At 44.4% G+C, this 19,814-nt stretch overlaps 1 protein-coding gene and 1 non-coding gene across 2 annotated transcripts in view; one reads left to right on the forward strand and one right to left on the reverse strand.

The window, feature by feature from the left end:
- Positions 1-13,453, reverse strand: part of Mosmo (modulator of smoothened) — a 63,018-nt gene extending 49,565 nt beyond the window's left edge. Inside the window, exon 1 of the mRNA XM_057779164.1 lies at positions 13,313-13,453. Coding sequence (XP_057635147.1) covers positions 13,313-13,418 — 106 coding nt within the window. The 5' untranslated portion in view covers positions 13,419-13,453. The remainder of the gene's footprint in view (positions 1-13,312) is intronic.
- On the forward strand, positions 685-789 carry LOC130880848 (small nucleolar RNA U13). The gene has a single exon (XR_009057650.1). It is a non-coding gene; the product is annotated as a small nucleolar RNA U13 (small nucleolar RNA).
- Positions 13,454-19,814: the final 6,361 nt, after the last annotated feature.

Raw genomic sequence — 19,814 nt, forward strand, 5'->3', positions numbered from 1 at the left:
TATGGTCCATAGCATCACTACAGAGCTGGAGAGACAGCTCGGTGAATAAGAGCATATACTGCTTTTGCAGAGGGCCCAAGTTCAGACCCAGTACCCATGTTGGGTGCCTTACAATCATCACTAATTCTATTTCCAAAGAGATCTAGTGCTTCTGGTCTTCACAAGCACCTGCACTCATGTGCACACACGTACACATACATATAATTAAAAATATTTTAAAAATAAGTTTGTTAAGAAGATTTCAAAGTCATCCTTGGTTATAGTGAGTCTAAGACCACGGTGGGTTACAAGACCCTGTCTCTACAAACATAAAAAAACAAAAGTGTATGTGTACGTGTGTGTGTGTGTGTGTGTGGTTTAACTTGAAACAAAGCAAAAACAAAAAAAACCTCAATCCAGGCATAGTAGTGCACACCTTTAATCCCAGCACTTGGAAGCCAAAGGCAAGCAGATCTCTGTGAGTTCAAGGCTACCCTGGTCTATATAGTAAATTCTAGGACAGTCAGAACTACATAGTGAGACCCTATCTGGAAAACAAAAACCAAGCCAAACCAAAACCTCAGTGAAATATATGTACAACAGAGAACAAATGCTTCAAGCTCTGAAATCAAATCAGTAGATTAAAAAATAAACTGAAGACAAACAAGCTACTATCCCCTATTCTTTTTAAAAGGCTAAACGTGACTGCTTTTGTGGTTCATGAAAGTCAACACTGGGTGCTCATGCCACTGTGTGACATGTGACTCTTTGCAAACCTCATTGGGATGTTGGCACATTACCTGTCTGACATGAAGAAAAGGGAATTAAAACAGTGCACTTGTTTATTTACAGAAGTAAAGAGCTACAGGCTGATCTTAAGGACTAGTTTAGGAATCTAACTAGTATTGACCAAGGTAACTGATCAACACTATAATACATATTTCATCTTGTATTGTTTTAAAGTTGGGAATGATATAGGGTAGCTATACCTTATTTTTCAAATGAAAACCAACTGATGTATCAAAAAAATTAGTCTATGAATATATAACTACTGAATAACTTGATATATATGCGTATATATTATATATATATGAAACAGTCCTCTCTCCTGAATCCCTGCCCCTTTCCCCTTGGGCACTCTTACCCTTCCTTCGTACAGAGCATGTCTAAAACTAACTCCTCACCCAGCCACTGCACTCTGCACGGGCCTACTCCTACTCAACTCCGGCTCAAAACCTTTGTGTCAAGGATGACACTTCCTTTTTTCCTGCCATCTGCAAGCCTAGGCTGAACACTACCTAATATACAAAGAATAACACAGCTGGGCTGGGCGGTGGTGGCGCACGCCTTTAATCCCAGCACTCGGGAGGCAGAGGCAGGCGGATCTCTGTGAGTTCGAGACCAGCCTGGTCTACAAGAGCTAGTTCCAGGACAGGCTCCAAAACCACAGAGAAACCCTGTCTCGAAAAACCAAAAAAAAAAAAAAAAAAGAATAACACAGCTGGGTGGTGGTGGTGCACACCTTTAATCCCAGCACTCGGGAGGCAGAGGCAGGCGGATCTCTGTGAGTTCGAGGCCAGCCTGGTCTAGAAGAACTAGTTCCAGGACGGGAACCAAAAAGCTACGGAGAAACCCTGTCTCGAAAAAAATCAAAAAACAAAAACAAAAAAAACCCCAAAAAAAACAAAAAACAAAAAAAAACAAAGAATAACACATCATATCCCCTTTCTCAAGGAACTTTTTAAAAATTCTGTACTGTAATAGCTGGTTATGGTGGCTCACATCTGAAATCCCAGCACTAGGCAAGTTTAAGAAGGAGAATTATACTGAGTTCAAGTCTAGCTTGTAACTTACAGGGCTATTGTGTAAGACCTTGTCTCAAAAGAAACCAAAATAAGAAAAATCTATCTATCTACCTACCTATCTACCTATCTATCTATCTATACATATATGTATATATATTGCAAGAAACACACAAATAACCACGACACAGGCATGGTCGTGGCACCTCAAGAAATGTGCAAGTTGTTAAGGTGAAATCACATAGGCTTTATAGAGAAGCCAGTTGAAGATGCTTGCCAGATGGGCAGGATGCAGATAAAATAGTGATCAGAATGAACCTGAGGGCTTTGCAGGCTGAGAAAATTTAAGTAAAATATCTGAGGTAAGAAGCTGTACTTGGAACATAGTAACAAAGAGATGTTAGAATACAGAGCTCTTTAAGGAAAAAATGGGACCAAAGATTGAGGAGAGAGTGAGCCACGCTCATAACTGCCAAGTGCCTTTTGTTTTAGGTGCAGATGCACTCGTGGTGTCTGTCCAAGTACACATGCAGTGTTAAAGGCTAGGATCAGCTCTGCGGGCAAGTCCCATAACTCTTTCATCCCTCTGCATGGTGAAGACAGTACTTACGAAAGGATATTGCGAGGATTAAATTAGTTAACACAGATAAAGCCTGAAACAGTATCCGTCACAAAGCGCTATGCTAAGTATTTACTATGATTATACTTGTACTCTGAAAAGATAAAATTAGCAGCAATGTAGAGAAATAGACTGGAACAGAAATTTCTTTGCTGTACCTCCTTTACTCGTGCAGTTCCACCTTCAAGGACAAGTACTGCAGAAGACCTCCTGATTATTTAAATACGCATTATTAAATGTGTCACCTGTTATGTTCAAAACCTACTTCCTTTTCAATCATCTGGACCATCTGGACTATTTTATCTTTGCGGAGTACAGGTACTTCAAGGATAATTTTTTTTCATGTGCTTAAATATAATCCTACTGAATAGGAGCTGGAGCTGGCTTGGTGGTTGAAAGTACCTGTTGTTCATGCAGAAGACTGGGTTCAATTCCCAGCACCCACACAGTGGCTCACAACACTCTGTAACTCTTAGTTCCATTGTATCTGGAGATGTCTTCTGACCTCATTAGACACTAGCCATGCAAGTGGTATACATATAAAGATGCAAGCAAAAACATTCATATGCATCAAATAAATAAATCTAAAAAAAAATCTCAGGGCTAGAGAGATAGCTCGGTGATTAAGAAGAGCACTGGTTGCTTTTTGAGAAGATCTGATTTGATTCTCAGTCTCTACATGGCAGCCTACAGCCATATGTAACTTCTAGATCCAGGGGATCCAACACCCTCTTCTGGCCTCCATAAGCACCAGACTCACAGAAGGTACACCAATAAACAAGCAGGCAAAACACCATACACATAAAATAAATGAAATATTTTTAAATTTAAAAATCCTTCTGAGTATTCAATACAAGTTCCTTTTGAACCAAAACACTTCTGTATCTTTTGTTGTGAGAATGGAAATAAGTCCAGTGATTTAGGGAATACCTGTGGGAACATCAAGGAACATTCGTAATAAGATAAAGATTTGCTTTATCAAAATGATGGAAATTAATAAAGAAAATAGTCACATTTTGCGTCATCTATGAGGGGCTTGAGACTCGCCATTGCAAGTTAGTGAACTGATTAACGCAAGTGACCTGAACACGTCTATTTAAAGAGAACGTCTATCATCATGGGTGAAACTGACCCCATGAGGCTACAAAGTAAACAGTATCTGCAAACAAAGAGCCTAAACAAACTGCTCTTCCCTTTTCTTATCTGAGTCATCCAACAGCACTTTTCTTTACTCCTGTTTAATCTCTAGCTATAGGATAAGGGCCTTAGCTGAGCAGAACTATATTAAAAGTCAGCAGCTGCCTTTCTGCTCAATATATACAGCAGCAAGTGTCAAAATGCCAAATGTGACATTTTATTTATAGCTGAGTCACATAAAGAATCACATAAAAAAAAGTGCAGCACGTTTCTAATTAAAAATAAGTCAATTAAAGGAGTAATTCAAAGAAATGTCTACCTCAAAACTGAACTGTGGTCATACACTGAAACATACAGAAGCAAATCATACATGCCGGCTGGTGCATACTCACAGACACATGGACACACAGATACAGACTCTTCTGTCAGTTCCGGAGCAGTCAGTCTCAGAGGACATCATAATTCTCCTTGCTCTATGAAAAGCTGGCAAGTACTCAGTGTAACTTATAGTTAACAACAGAGCACACAGAAGGCCAGTATTAGGGACATTACTGAGAAATGACTCCCAGTCAGGCACTTCTTTATTAGACTATGGTCTAAACATGAAACTACCCCAATTTACTGTTACAAAGTGGAATGGCTTCTGTAATTATTAAGCTTTTGAGGGGCTAGTTGCTTAGCAGGACAAGGAAAATCTAGGAAGTACTTAAGAACCAAACAAACAAAAAACATCAGTAGCACAAATTTGAAAGAAAACATTCTGATAACCAAAGCATTATGAGCGGGTAAAGCTGTATGAAATGACACCTATATGTATGAGTATGAACTGACACCTCCATGCGTATGAACTGACACCTCCATGCTGCCACTGTGTGACCTGAGCTCCTGGGGAACAGATGGGAGGGCATAAGGTCAGTCTATAAAAAAATTACCCACAGGTTACTTAAGTTCTGATTTATGATGCAATAACAATTTCACAGACAACAACATTTCACTATGCACCCAATGTCCCCCATAATGTTATATATGATGCAGTGAAATGTGGGGAAAATAAACTCACATGTGTATTACAAAAGCTGTGGACAACCAAAAGAAATACTCAAAGAGCTATCTCAGCCAGAGTGATGGCCACACTTGTAATTCAGTACCTGGGAGGTCATCCTCAGCCTGGAATACATGAAACCCTTTTTTAAAAACAAAAACCTGCAATCGGTCTAAAAATAACAATATGGCTAATACTGACAATGGGATGCAACTATATGTTGCTTTGTTCTAAGCCTGTGCATCTCTCCTACGATGTTCGGATACCTCTCCCTTGGAAAAATTTTCACTCTGTTCTAGATACACATAAACCCAAGGCTCTCTTAGTTTGGGAGCTTACATGTGTCCCATTAAGTTTATATTGCCACTACACTACTGTGCAGTCCTTCTGCTCAGAATGGACCCAGCTGGGTTTCAAGAATAGTCAACTACAGACATACCATGCTGTCTTAAATCTTCTTTTGCAACAAGGCAAGGCATAAGTAAACAAATAAGACAGACAATGCAAAAGAGAAACCCTCAAAAAGCCAGGTGTCTGGCTTTCTCTATAATAGTACTAACTACGATAATATCTAGGCGTTTGCTGTGTATCAGACAATGTGTTGATCCCTCACTGTTCCATTTTTTTCTTAATGACCATCTTTTGAGCAAGGCAGAGATGTCTCACACTTTTAATCCAACACTTGGGAGGCAAAAGCAGGTGGACCTGAGTTGGAGGCCAGCCTGATCTACAGAGCAAATTCCAGGATAATCAGGGCTATACAGAAACTCTGTCTTGAAAAATAAAACAAAACAAAGATCATCTTTTAAGCTATCACCTCTGTTTTATAGCTGAGAGTTATTGCATGCCTCAAATCATGGAACTAATAAAGAGACTCCAACGCCTTTAATCCCAGCACTCGGGAGGCAGAGGCAGACGGATCTCTTTGAATTCGAGACCAGCCTGGTCTACAAGAGCTAGTTCCAGGACAGGCTCCAAAACCACAGAGAAACCCTGTCTTGAAAAACCAAAAAAAAAAAAAGAGAGAGAGAGACTCCAAGAATCAAAACTAAAATCTGCCTGCCTCCAAATAGCTCTAAAACAAACCCTTATTTGTCAAGCAATGAGTCAAATAATGACACTGGTTTGGTCATGCTAAATAGTAAAGGACTGATTCTTGTGACTACTATTAAATCACTTTCAAGTGGGACTATGGCAGGTGCCACCAATCTAATGAATACACAATCAGCCGTCACTTGGCACTTGATAATTTCCTTTTCTGAATTTCTTCTTTTTCTTCTTCTTCTTCTTCTTTTTTTTTTTTCTTCCAGTGACAGGGTTTCTCTGTAGGCTTTGGAGCCTGTCCTGGAACTAGCTCTTGTAGACCAGGCTGGCCTCCAACTCACAGAGATCCTCCTGCTTTTGCCTCCTGAGTGCTAGGATTAAAGGAGTGCGCCACCTCCGCCTGGCCAGAATTTCTTCTTTTAATGATTTTTAGTTACTTCTGCTTTTCTGTTCATGCTCTTACTACCAATTTTTGCTACAAAACTTTCAGGCCTATTACACTGAATCTCTGGTTACATCCCTGTTGGTACTGATAAAAAATGAATTCTGGAAGACCATAAAAGGAAAATCAATGTTTTGCTCAGGAACTTTAATCTCTTATAAGGAAATCTGGCTTATACTGTGAAATGCAGCATCAAATGATTTTAAGCTTTGGCCATATCCTGTGATTACTATAAAAGACTTGTCTTTGAACTTTATCCACAGTTCTTATTACTTGATATTTATATGTTCTGATAATGTCACTTTAAAAAGATTATTTTTTACTTATGTATACATGTGTATATCTGTGTGTGGGTATACACATGAGTGCAGATGCCTGTGGGGGCCAAATGAAGGTGCTGGATCTGCTGAAGCTAGAGTTACAAAGCAATTGTGAGTTACCTGATATAGGTGCTGGGAAGTGAACTTGGGTCTTTCACAGAAACACAAGTGTTCATAACCACTGAGCCATCCTTCCAGCTCCCCCATCTTACTTTTAAGAAGAACTGATGGGTTACTTTACTATTACAGAACTTCCTTCTATCCGCTGATGAATGGGTAAACAAAAAGTAGTTGATTGCTATAATGGAATATTACTTAATAACCACAAGTATTTTAAAAGTCCAATATTGATGAACTTTGAAAATATACATGAAAACGCCAATCACAAAATTCCACTCATCTAAAGTATCCAGAACCTGCAACTCTCTCGGCAGAAAAACTAGTGGTTCCTTAGGACAGAACGTTCAGAATAATGGCTAAGAGAGATGAACTTGCTTTTTAGGATAATGAAAGCACTCTAAAATCGATGTGGTAATACTGGTATACCACTCTGTGAATAAACTAAAACCACTGACTTGTATACACAAATTGAGTAAACTTTATGATGTAAATTGTACCTCAGTAAAGTTGTCGGAAAAGATTCTATTGGAGAAAGACTCAAAAGACTGATGAGAAGGGTGCTTTCTAAAGCAGAGAACACATCATGAGAACATATCTTGAGAGCTTCTGCTCTATTGGTGATCAGACCTTGTCTCTCTCAACAAGTCCCCATGGGACTGACAGAGTAAGTTCTGAGTAAGTTGGCTTACTATTACAGAACTGTTTCAACGACATCACAGAGCTGTTTCATGCCAGATGTCTGTGAACACTGGCGTTATTGCTGGCCTTGCTATTATTACTCAATAATAATTTCCCCGTACTTAATCAGTGAGTCTGCTTAGGTAGATGTATTTTAATGTTTTAAACGAGTGTATAGGCCAGGACCAACGCTGCACCAGTCTCAGAGAACTGCCCACTATGTCACAGTTGCCTAGATGAAACTTAACTGCTTCCTTTGGGGAAGATGGCAGGAACCAAAGGGAAATGATACCTCTTTACCCAAGCCTCTCCATTTCCCAAGTATCTCCCAGTCTGTAGACTTGAGAAAAAAGGAAATATATCCTCATGAAACGGTGGACATTTTCTGAGCATAAACAGGCAAGTTTCTATCCATGAAAGACAGGGGCAGCAGAGAGGGCAGGGAGAAGGGATTGAGTGACAATCTGTTAGTACAAGAGACAAAACCAGGCATATGTATCCCAGGCTGTTGCCTGAGAAAACACCCCGGTTCTTTCCTTCTGGAGGTCCTACAGGCACAGGTTTCCACTCTGCTTAGGACTAGAGAGTTAAGTCTACATTTGGGGTCCAGTAATAGGAAGGTACTCATCTCCAAATAAGACAGTCTTCAATATCCTCTTTATAAGTACTAACATCACATTTTACTTCTTAATTATCTCCCTCTCGATGAATTTAAAATAGGAACAGGGATAAAGCTGGTGGTCATGTTGGCACATGCCTTGCAATCCCAGTAACCAGTATGCAGAGGCAGGGCAGTGGGCTGATCTGCCTGGGCCACACAGAGAATGTGATAATCTTATCAGCTTGACTAGTTCTAGAAACAGCCAAGGGACACATCTTAGGGCTGGTCTGTGACTGTATTTCCAGAAAGGATGGATGCTCCTCAGAGAAGGTGATACCTGGAGGGCAGCCCACATTCAGACACATCACATCAGAGGAAAACAGTGCTGCCTGCCTGCCTGCCTTCTTACCACTGTCTATCCTGTTGCTACTACCGCCTTGGGCATCCAAGCCTTTGACCTTCCAGGCCACTAGAGTCAGTTTGGGCTGCTGAGGCATCTAGTCCTGGACCAAGCAGCTTCTCACCTCTCCAGCATGCAGACGGCCACTGAAGAACATCCAGTCCTGTTGGCTGTAAGCCAGCCTAGGACATCCTCTCTTCTAATATACATATACACAGTGTTGGTTCTGTCCCGTTAGAGAACCTTCATACAACGAACTCAGGGCCAGTCTGAAATGGACCCTATCTCAAAAAACAGAAGAGTAACAGGGATGAGGGTGCCAATGTCTGAGTTCCCTCTTCAAACACCAAAATCCATCAGAACAGAAAGAAGAATGCAAACACGCTCGGGAACAAACGCAGTAGCCTTTCCATACATGCCCACTGGAGAGACTTTGGTTAGATGGAGGGGAGAAGCTCCAGCAACCTTCACAGGAAACAGTAGGCCGGTCTGTTTAGGGAGATACCGAAACGCTTGCTGTAGAGGGACGATACCCCCAGACAGGAATCTAGAGATCTGAAATAGCTTAACTGTGGATCATGCTAAAATGTACAGGGTTTTTGTTTTGTTTTGTTTTTGCCACAAAAAGTATGTTTCTTTAGGGACCAAAGAAAAGAGTGACAGTGAGGTTAAGAAATGTCTATGGAGCCAGGTGGTGGTGGTGCATGCCTTTAATTCCAGAACTCAAGAGATAGAGGCAAGTGGATCTCTGTAAGTTCGAAGCCAGCCTGGTCTACAGAGAGAGTTCTAGGACAGGCTCAAAGTTACACAGAGAAACCCTGTCTCGAAAAACAAACAAACAAATCTAAAACTAACATTTGAAGACTGAAACTCAAATCTGCCTCTTTCTTATTCTATAATCTGGCACAAATTTGAATCTCTAAAGAATTTAATTTAATTTAAACCTCATTTAAGACAAATGAGAACTGTAGGTAACACCTGAAGGAAGAGATTCCTTCCCCGTACTCAAACTTGACCTCCTGCATACTGGCCAAGTGCACTACCACAACCTCTATACCGCAAAGTTTTCTTAGAAGGAACCCTGGTCACAATGACACTCACATGCCATGTACAATGATGAAAAACAGGGGAATGTGGAGACAACAACCCACACCTGCCAAATACATGAAGCCAAAGGGATCGAAGCAAGCAGTCCTCGTCTCTGGGTTTCAGATACCACACAGCATTACATAAGCAACACCATTGTTGATGCTGAGTCCACTAGCCTGAGGAATCTGCCCTCCACAGAACAGAGTATGTGACTGTGTCACTATACCCATCCAGCATTAAACATTCCTGGGTGTACTAACAGCCCCTGCCAAGGGTCCTTCTTAAAGTGCCTTCCCCAGGCACTTTCCCTTGCAAACAGTTTCATTATATCTGGAGAAGCCACAGCTACCAGAACAAATGCAGGAAAGGTTCCCACAGCTAGGCAAAAATACACACAATGTACCCTTTCTGTGTTGGATCAGTACACAGAAACTTAAAACTCGGCCACTCCAAAGTGTGGTCCCCAGTCTAGTAACCCAGCTTATCAGCTGGGGTGGTTGTGTGGCAGACACTGTAGAGCACCAAGGTTAGAGCATGGGGATGAGAAATGGAGCAAGAGGAACACTACAGAGTGACGGAGAAAACACAAAGCAAGATGGTGTGGTGCTCTTGATGCTTACTATTTCCAAGAACATCTAATGAAGTCATTTCCCACAGAAAAAGTTTAAAGATTAGTGCAAAACAGCAATACGAATGTTAGGCACCACCTTTGTTTGTTTGTTTGGTTTTGGTTTTTCAGTACAGGGTTTCTCTCTGTAGCCCTTGCTGTCATGGAATTCTCTATGTTGACCAAGGTGGTCTTGAACTCATAGAGATCTACCTGTCTCTGCCTCCTGAGTGCTGGGATTAAAGGCATGTGCCACTACCACCCGGTTTGGGCATCATTTTAAATTCTTCTCATGGATTAATGCATTTGCCATCACTAGAAGCCAAGCAGGTGGTCAATGTCCTTGTTTCACAGAGAAGGAAGCAGATTTGGAGAGGCTACAGGACTTGATCTAATGCCACAATGCCAGCAAATCGATCTGAATCCTGAGCTTTCCTTAGGTCACTACAGCTGTTTTCAAACTACATTATACAGATCACCTTAGTTCTAAGAGTTCTGCTGGAGATGTATTTTTTTAAAAATCATTTAAAATTTGTAATAAGATGGCTGGAGAGATGGCACAGCAGTTAAGCGCACTGGCTGCTCTTCCAAATGACCCTGATCTCAGCACCCACACAGTGGCTCATAACCTCTGTTCCTTCAGTCTCAGGACAACCTCTTCTGGCCTCATCCAGTACCAGGAATGTACAGGGTACACAGACATACATGTAGGCAAGACACCCACAGTTATAAGAATAAAATAAAATTTGAAAATTATTGTTATAAAACATCACAATCAAAATGTATATAGACTAAATACAATACATAGAAGGGAAATTGCTAGTTTTTTGCTACCTAGTGAAGTCATCTTGTGGAAACCTTGGAGTGAGGCCAGGCCTACCACCCCACATCCTATTTGTACATCTTGTGATTATTTTGATTTGAAAAGATGTAATATTGTTTTTTGACTTTTATTTTTGAGGGTTGCTTTTAAACTTAAGACAACATCTGTCTGCTCAGGTAAAACTGTTCACTGAGCATCCAAATGAATACCCAGCTGAAGAATGCCTTATCAGAGAGCACACTGAACAGAGGAGACTCCGGTCCATTCCCCCACCCCCACCCCCCGCCAGCTGCCACAGAACCTGTCTTTAATTTTTTTTTTTTTTTTTTTGGTTTTTCGAGACAGGGTTTCTCTGTGGCTTTGGAGCCTGTCCTGGAACTAGCTCTTGTAGACCAGGCTGGCCTCAAACTCCCAGAGATCCGCCTGCCTCTGCCTCCCGAGTGCTGGGATTAAAGGCGTGCACCACCACCGCCCGGCCTGTCTTTAATTTTTAACTTTTAGGGGATCTATTTCTTGACCCCCTTAAGGTAAAAACTATAGGAATTCTGAAACCTTTTCCTATCGTCTCTTATTAGTCTGCTTTTAGCCACAGAATATTTAACTGAAGGATACCCTGAGGTAGCGAGGGACATTATTAGGTGGACAAAAATCATCTCTAAAGTGTAACACTTCATTTCAACACAGACCCTCACAGACATGCTGGGTCTTATGCCCTCCATCCCCAGTCACCCCGCTCTACAGCATCCATTCCCACTTTGGTCGTCAACCTCATCGTGGCCACAATTCTAATGATCATATACCACCTGCTGTTTGGCTGACCAATCCATCAGGTTTTTCCTTCACCTTTAATGCTTACTGTGAAATATCATACATAGTTACTTGGTCAATACCCTCAACACCTCAGCTGGGTTTTTTTTTTTTTTTTTTTTGTGAATACAAAAACCTCCAAGCTTGGTAAGGCATCTATTCGATTTTATATTAGCATTTTGATGTTTTCTTATTTCCAAGGGCATTCAGAAAATTCACTACCTAAGCCACACCAGTCTCAAAGCAACTGCACGACAAGAGGTCAGCGGGGCAGCAAGGTTGTCACACTGTCCACGCCTAACCAGACGCCCACAAAGCTTCGGTGCTGCCTGACTGTCTTCCTATCTGGCATGCTCTCTGCAGCTATTTCCTTCTTTTCAAACATTTTCTGCTCTCTCCAAACTTTAGACTGCTGCTTTTGCCAACTCGCGGCCGAAGACTTTACCTCCGAATAGGAAGGCGGAAGGCGCCGTACTCATTCCGCTCTTGCTTTCTGTTGGATGTGCGTGGCCTCTGCAACAGCATCTCGGGACCGCTGCACCACTACTGCTCTCTTCTCTTATATAATGTATAGTAACAGCTCCCTTCCCGAGTCTGTCTCGCTCACCGACAGTCCATCCACCACCCACAGGGATTCCACCTAAAAATCTCTTTTCAATAAGGCTCTCCCTACTCAACAGTGTGACCCTTTGCTCCTACGTATGTAAAGCCCCAAAGAAAGTTTTAACAAAGGAATCACTACACATACGTTTAGAGAAAAAAAAAAAAAACTGGTAATGAACTGAATGTCACACATACTGCTGAAAAAACTGTCTGGAGTCAGCAGCACTTTCAGAAACAGCCCACAGGTATTACCAAATTCCACACGATTCCAAAACTCCCTTTCTACCCATTACAATAAAGAGCGCTGTTGAATTCTTTAGTGTTATTTTATAACCAGCAAATCTGATGGATGACTTTGTGATGCCAGGTCTAGATAGGGAGGTAAGGGAGGAGGAAGCAACAAATGTCCCAGCTACAGCTTTTTTTTTTTTTTTAAGAGCTAAAAATATTGCTGGATAAAATGAGACCCCTAAGTGGCAGTTAAGAAGTTTGAGAGCATGGCGATACATTTTATAACAAGCCCTGTGAAGGAGCCCTGACATTCCCGCTCCTCGTTCCCTTCACCTGCACTGAACAAACAGTTCAAAAACAAGACGGTTCCTTAATTCTGAGCGGCTCTCCTAATAACTGTTTACGTTAATTAAAGGTTTGGTCTCGCAGGTCTGGGTGAGAGAGAGAGAGAGAGAGAGAAAAGAGAGAGAAGGCAAAGAGGGCTGGAGCCGAGAACCCTGCCAGCGCATTCACCTGGGATACCCTTCGGAAAGATGCCCGCCTCTTTCTGGAGGGCACCCCCACACACGCCCCCGCCTCCAGCTCCAGTGTTCCAGCAGGCACTGCCGCTGGGACTGTCTGCGACTCGAATGTGTTATTTAATTTTCTAACTACTATTAAGATAGCTCCAGCGTGTGTGTGTGTGTGTGTGTGTGTGTGTGTGTGTGTGTGGTGTGTGTGCGCGCGCGTGTGCGTGAGATACGCTGGAATGAAAGATGTTCCATAAAATGAAGTTTATTATTAGTATTATTATAGCTCCCGGGCCTAAAATAAAGCAAAGATTAAAACCACATACACTTCAGAAGGAAAGGGGGGGGGGAGCCACAGCTAAGCAGCCTCCGCCCGCCCCCACCCCGGCGCCGACCTTTAACCCTCGGGACCGCCGACCCGGGGGACGGCCGCCCTCCCGGCCCGCGCAAGCCGCTCACCCGCCGACTCCCCGGTGTTGATCCAGTCCGGGTTGGCGATGCTGGCGATGGCGAAGATATCGGCGGCCAGAAAGAGACATCCTGAGATGATGGTCAGTTTATCCATCGCCCCGCCCCGCTCCCCCCACCCCCCACCGCAGGGCAGGCCGCGGCTTCACGCCTCGCGCCCCATGGGCCGCCGGGCCCCGGGGTCCCCGCGCCGCCGCCCTCGGCCCTCGGCCCGCGCCGCGCGCTCGCGCCCTCCGCGCCGGGACCCGCAGCCGCCGCCCGCCCCGGAACTGCTCGGCCCGCCCGCCCCTCACCCGGAAGCGAAACCGCGCGCCGGCCGGCGGCGCCCAGGACTGCTCTGCAGAGTCTTCCTGAGGGGGCGTCGGCTCTGCCCGGCGCTGTGGGCTCAGTGGTGGTTCGAGACAGAGGTCCCTGAGATCCTAAAGATTTGTCCTGCGAGGTTCAGGTGCAGACTCTTCCAGAGTCAGGAAACAGGCACTGGGGAGAGGGAAAGCGGAAAGATTGTCGTGTTCAGGGACCTGCTAAATGGCCCGTGGGACTAGAGTGGTTTGAGGAAAGGTAGACAGAGGCCAGAGGTGGGATTCGGGGGGGCACGCGCCCGTAAATCCCAGCCCTGAGGAAGCCGAAACTGGAGAGCCATCAGTTCTATGGCAGCCTGAACTAAATAGTGAGATCCTGCCTTTAAATTCCCTAACCAACCAAATGTGTGGTGTTTGGATTTTGTTCCAGACGCAATGTGAAGGAGCGGGAGGGTTTTCGGCAAGAAGAGTGGCGTGACTTTAGTTTGTGAAGATCTATCATGTAAATAGATTACAGTGGGTGAGGGGCAGTGAATGTAGGGACAGCAGAAGTGTTCGGGTAGTCTAAGACGGATTTGCGGCTTTTAGCTAGAGTAGTCAAGATAGAGAAAAATGGGCGGGCAGATGTGCGTGTTTTGCAGAGGGGAAGACTTGGCGATAATGGAAGGAGAAGAACCTAAAGTGCTTGTTAGTTTTTTGCCAGCCAGAGGTTTATTGATACTATTTACAGAGTGAGGTGTGGGGAGAGCCTTCGATTGGGTACATAAACAAGAAACGATAATATAAATTGTTACAATAATAGTGAGGATTTGTCTATGATTTTGCTATGCCCCGGAGGTTTCTTTCCACCAGGGCTTTCTGCTAAATCACCATTAACCCTGGCTTTAGATCCATCTCTTTCTCAGCAACGCATAGAGCAAGTGGAGATGATTTTTCTTCATATGTGCCACCTAAGCTATCTCTAGAAAGACCTAGAAGGGTGACATCTGTTTCTATTTTTGGAGTGCCTTCATGTCCACAAAACTCAGCAGGTTTCAAATTCCACCAAATCCAGCATCCTTGCAGAAATGTGCCGCTGTGATATCAGTGCACCACAGCGGTTGGGGGAGAAAGGGTCTGATGGGTAGTTTAAGACTTTGCAGCCCAAACACATTGGTCTCTTGGGGGCAAGTAATTTTTTTTTAATTACATAATTTATTTTTCCTCTGCCATAGCTAATTCATATGTGTTGGGGATCCTGATAGAATGCATACCAGTTTACTGCAGTGGCTCTTCACTTTCATTTTAAGTACTGGGGAAGTTTGAAGGAGTCATAGTTTTGGCCTCTTATCTGCTGTTTTGATTGCCCAGGATAAAAGAATAATAATGATACAGTGATGAGTTCTTCACCACTATCCACTGATGTTCACAGCTGGCCAACGTTGAGTGTTGGGACCGTTTGCAACTGTTACGACTCCAGCTCAGTGGGATGAGGCTGCCTTGATTATGGTGTTTAAAAGATACAAGTCTAAACTCTTCCCTTTACCTTACCAGTGTTTTCCAGAACTTCTTGGTGTGTATTCCTCCACGTAAGATTCTAGACCACAGATTAAAGTGTGTGGGTGTCAGAAGGATTAAAACATCCTTTTCTATCAGCTATGGCTGTATATCATTGTAGGTTTCAGTGATATGCCTGATCTCTTCCTGCCAACTAGGATGGGGGCGTGGTTATGAGGACCTGAAGATACTTTTCATGGAATTTCCACTCTCTTCCATTTTAGTACCGCACTGTGTTCTTGTTTTCCAATAGCGCTGATAATTCAGAGTTCATTGCCTCTGAGGTTTACAGGGCAAAGCAGTTCCCTTTCGTGCAGCTCTATCTGGATTTTAGTAGAAGCAAACCTGAGGTCCTTGGGAGGGAGGGTGAGGTAGAGCAAAAAGGATGCAGAAATACGTTCTAATCCCAGCTTCGCTGCTGACTTGAATTTAAAAAAATCCATGTCCTTTCTTTGGGCCTTTTTCTCCCCTCTCCCCCAACAGACTCTTCTCCCCATGATAGACGTATCCCATCACTCACCTGAACAAAACAGCTGGGATCTTTTTACTCAGACGTGAGCCACCATGCTCTTTATGGCAGAAACTCCTTGGGGACCCAGAAGATCATAGAGGGCCCCAGGAGGGATCTATGCAGGCAGCCTGAAGACATAAATAGCCACACTGCGGCTGTTAAAGGGCTGTGAATACAGTGTGCTTTATTGTGATGGATGGTGGGACTCAGCCCAGAAGAGGCTGAATCTGGATGGGACTTCAGGGAAAGCTGGGAGACATTGGGCCATTACTCTGTGCTTGAAGGAGTGTCTTTGCTCTGACGGGTGGTCAAGTTAACTACATGGGCCAAGAGTGTGGTAGATAGGTTGCGTATGTGTACCTGGGATTCTTAGGGTTAGAGAAAGAAATGTCAAATCCAGAGGTGAAGGAGGATCTTATTATATACCCAAGGCTCAAAGGGCAGTTTGTCTTGTAGGTCAGTTCTCTTGGAACTGCCTCTGAGATGAAAAGTTATTGATCGGTGGTGTGTAGGAAGTTTATAGGAAGCTCTTTTAGGACTATTTCCCGTGAGGGGAAGAGGAAGTGGAATTGGGCAGAAATCAGCAGCAGGCACAGGAGGCTTTGATAGATTGAAGAGTCTCAAGCTAAGGAGGGTGTTTTAGTTCTGTCAGGACAAAGCAATGAAGTCTTCTAGTCCTGACCAGGCATGAGGTGCCACCCTAGGGAATGGTTGTAGCCTGGGGGAAGGCCACCCACTCAGCCAAGAAGACTAGCAGAGGGCTGCGGAGATGGCTCAGGTGGTAAGGTGCTTACTGTGCAAGTGTGAGGACTTGCTTAGAACCCGCTGAGCCCAGGCACAGCATCCGCGACCCCCTGCTGGGGGACATGGAGCCAGAAAGGTCCCTGGGACTTGTTGACCAGATAGTCTAGCCAAATTGATGAGCTCTAGGTTCAGTGAAGGACCCTGTTTGGCTTTTGTGTTTTTATTTTGGTTTGTTTTGTTTAAAAAAAAAAAAGTGGAGAGTGGCACTGCCCTCTGTCCTACACATGCACATGCAAGTAAACATGCACAAACCCCCTTAAAAGACACATAGCTGAGATCAGTCAGTCGATCTATAGCCGTCCCCATAGCTGAGAACCAGTGCCTATTGTGAGGGGCACCTGAGCCGTGCAGGCCAGCATTTGCTCCACAGGTGCATTTTGCAATATATTCTGTATCTCTGTAATGATAAAGTGGTTTGTTTTTTTGATTCTTGAGACAGGGTTTCTCTGTAAAGCTCTGGCTGTCCCGGAACTCAGTTTAGAACTCTAGACCAGGCTGGGCTTGAACGCAGAGATTCGCCTGCCTCTGCCTTCTGAGTGCTGGGATTAAAGGGATGCAGGCAGGGATGCACCACCACTGCCTGCCTTCTAATGGGATCTTATATAACCCAGGCTGGTATGGAATTCAGACCTCAAATTTCACTTTGTAGACCAGGCTAGCTTCAAACTCAGAGAGATCCACCTACCTCTCCCTCTTGAGTACTGGAATTAAAGATGTGTACCCACATACCAAACTAAGAAAAGTTTTGCAAAGTATATACAAGGCTAGGTGTAGGGGCACATGCCTGCAATCCTTGTCTATGTCAGGCTGAGGTAGGAGGACTATGAGTTCTAAGACCAGCCTGGGTCACCTAGAGAGACTGTCTCAGAAGCTTATCATTTCTTTTTAATGGCTTTGTTCTCAATTTTTTTTTTTTTTTTTTGTTTTTTCGAGACAGGGTTTCTCTGTGGTTTTGGAGCCTGTCCTGGAACTAGCTCTTGTAGACCAGGCTGGTCTCGAACTCACATAGATCCGCCTGCCTCTGCCTCCCGAGTGCTGGGATTAAAGGCGTGCGCCACCACCGCCCGGCCTGTTCTCAATTTTGATTTGCTTCTTTGAAGGTCTGAGAGCAGCTTCCACAGGACCATGGTGGCCCTCTTATGGGGGGCACTGCTATCTTGAGACAAAACTAATCCTCTCATCATTTCCCTCTCGTTCCCACAATTCCTCTTATCTCTTGTTGGAACCTCTGATGTGACTTATTCGTTGTGGTGACTTAGACCCTGACTTCTCCAAATGTTTGTGGCTATTCACTTGTTACATTTGCCCATTTGCTGTGAGAAACAGGATAGGCGAGTACTGTGGCAAGATGGATTAGCTGAGTGCCAAGCATTGCCCCACCCTCAGTGCAGCCGTCTGTGGCTTTTCTGGAGGTTGCTATTGTTGACAGCTCCTGGCCCGAGGGCTGTCTTATCATGTGTTCATGGTCCAGGTCAGTACATTTTCTTCCTCTGTTACTCCGTCCCATTTATAAGAAAACATTTTGCATTCTAGGGCGTCCCTGTGCCCGAGACTGCCCGAGTTCTCCTAACAATTGGTCCTTCTTCCACTGGGTGGTTCAGCTCCCAAATCCCTTCTTAGCAGCTACACTTCAGGCTGTCTCTAGCACTTGGTGCTGTGGGTTGGCTTCTCTAGAGAAGAGGCTGAGTTGCAAGGAGTTATTAGAGAATGCTTTCAGGCTCCATATCTCTGGGTGGAGGAAAAGAAACAGGACTGCACAGAGAGTCAGGTTATAGGGCAGTCATGGCAGGGCCACAGCTAGGCTCGCTGGGACCTCTGGGATGACCTTGCACTGGCCACTCCCTGTTAGCTGCTCTAGGGACGTGGGATCCTGGGCAAAGCACTCTCAAAAGCAGCAGCAGGAGCTGGAGGGGACAGGGAGGATGGTCAAGTTATTTAGCTTTGCAAGGAAGTCTACACAGTAGACTTGAGACTCTGTGTCGCGCATTCCTTCGAGACTGTGTGCCCTTGGCATCTACTCGGAAGAAACTTTTCCCACCAAGAAGGCTAATGTGCATCACCCCCACATTTGCCCACCATTCTCCCCCTGGCCGGAAAGTGGAGGTAAAGGATGCACATTGTGATTAAGTACCCTTAGCTCCCGAGTAGATCCCAGCCGGACTGAAAGAGGCAGCCTCTCTCTCCTATGAGGCATGCAGCAGGAGGTACCCTTTGAACAAAACTCTAGAAGATGGGCTCTAGTCAATGAAAATCCATCCTGGTGTATTGTTTGGCCAGAGCTAGACCGAGACCTTTCCAGGTTCACCCTAAAAATCTTGGCGCAGCCTGGCTTTCAGTGCTTTTTTCTCTCATAAGAGTGGCGACCCACTTTATTATAGTGTTTTGTCTTTCTTCTAGAATTTATTTTTCATAGTTTATAGTTTCCTAAAATTCTCCCCTCCAACTGTGTTAAAAATGCAAGTTCTGGCCCCACAGTGGTGGCTCACATCTTTAATCCCAGCACTCAGGAGGCAGACACAGGAGGATCTCTGAGTTGGAACCCAACCGTGTCTACAGAGTGAGTTCCTGGACAGCCAGGGCTACACAGAGAAACCCTGTTTGGGGAAAGTGTGTGTGTGTACGTGTGTGTTTGTGTGTTTCAAGAGGATAAAGTCTATGTTTGTCTCATATACCCTCATGTCCTCAGCATCCCCAGAAGCCACAGACTGGTTTCCAGTGAATTTTTGTCATATGAGTGAATGTGATGGGGAGGAAGGATTATGTCAGGAAATGAAGGAGCAGTAATCATCTTCTAATAGTGACTCATTGTTTTGGGGCCACCCTTGGCCCTTTCTCGTCTAAAACAGGCATGAGTAAAGTGCACTGGCAAGGCAGTTAGCACTGTTGATGTAACAATATTTTAATGCCACTATTTAGGGAATTCTGGGATGGTCTATGGTCCCCCGGTGATGCTGCTGACATTTGGAGGCCCTCTCCCCTCTATGCTCTTGCTCTGTCCCCAGTGTTTCCCCACCAATGAACGAAGAGCCTTGAGTGAAGCGGCACTCTGCTCGTTCCTGCAGAAATTTCCTCCCCTCCCCCCCCCCCCCCCGTATAAATTTTCACACTCTACAGTGGAGTAGTTTCCCTTTGTGCCGCGTTTTTCAGGGTCTGCTGAAGCCTTGAAACAACTATCTGGCTGCCCCAAATCTGGGAAGCAGCCTCGCAGCGCACCCTGGCGGCCATTTAGAGGGACGGGCGGCGCCAGTCTTTACCGGTGGCCCGTGGTCCTTCCTGATCTTCTTTCTGCCTCCAGGATTCCAAACTGTTGGAAGTTGGACAGATTCCAGTCGGAGCTCCCGGG

This window comes from Chionomys nivalis, chromosome 8 (assembly GCF_950005125.1).
Source record: "Chionomys nivalis chromosome 8, mChiNiv1.1, whole genome shotgun sequence".
NCBI lineage: Eukaryota > Metazoa > Chordata > Mammalia > Rodentia > Cricetidae > Chionomys > Chionomys nivalis.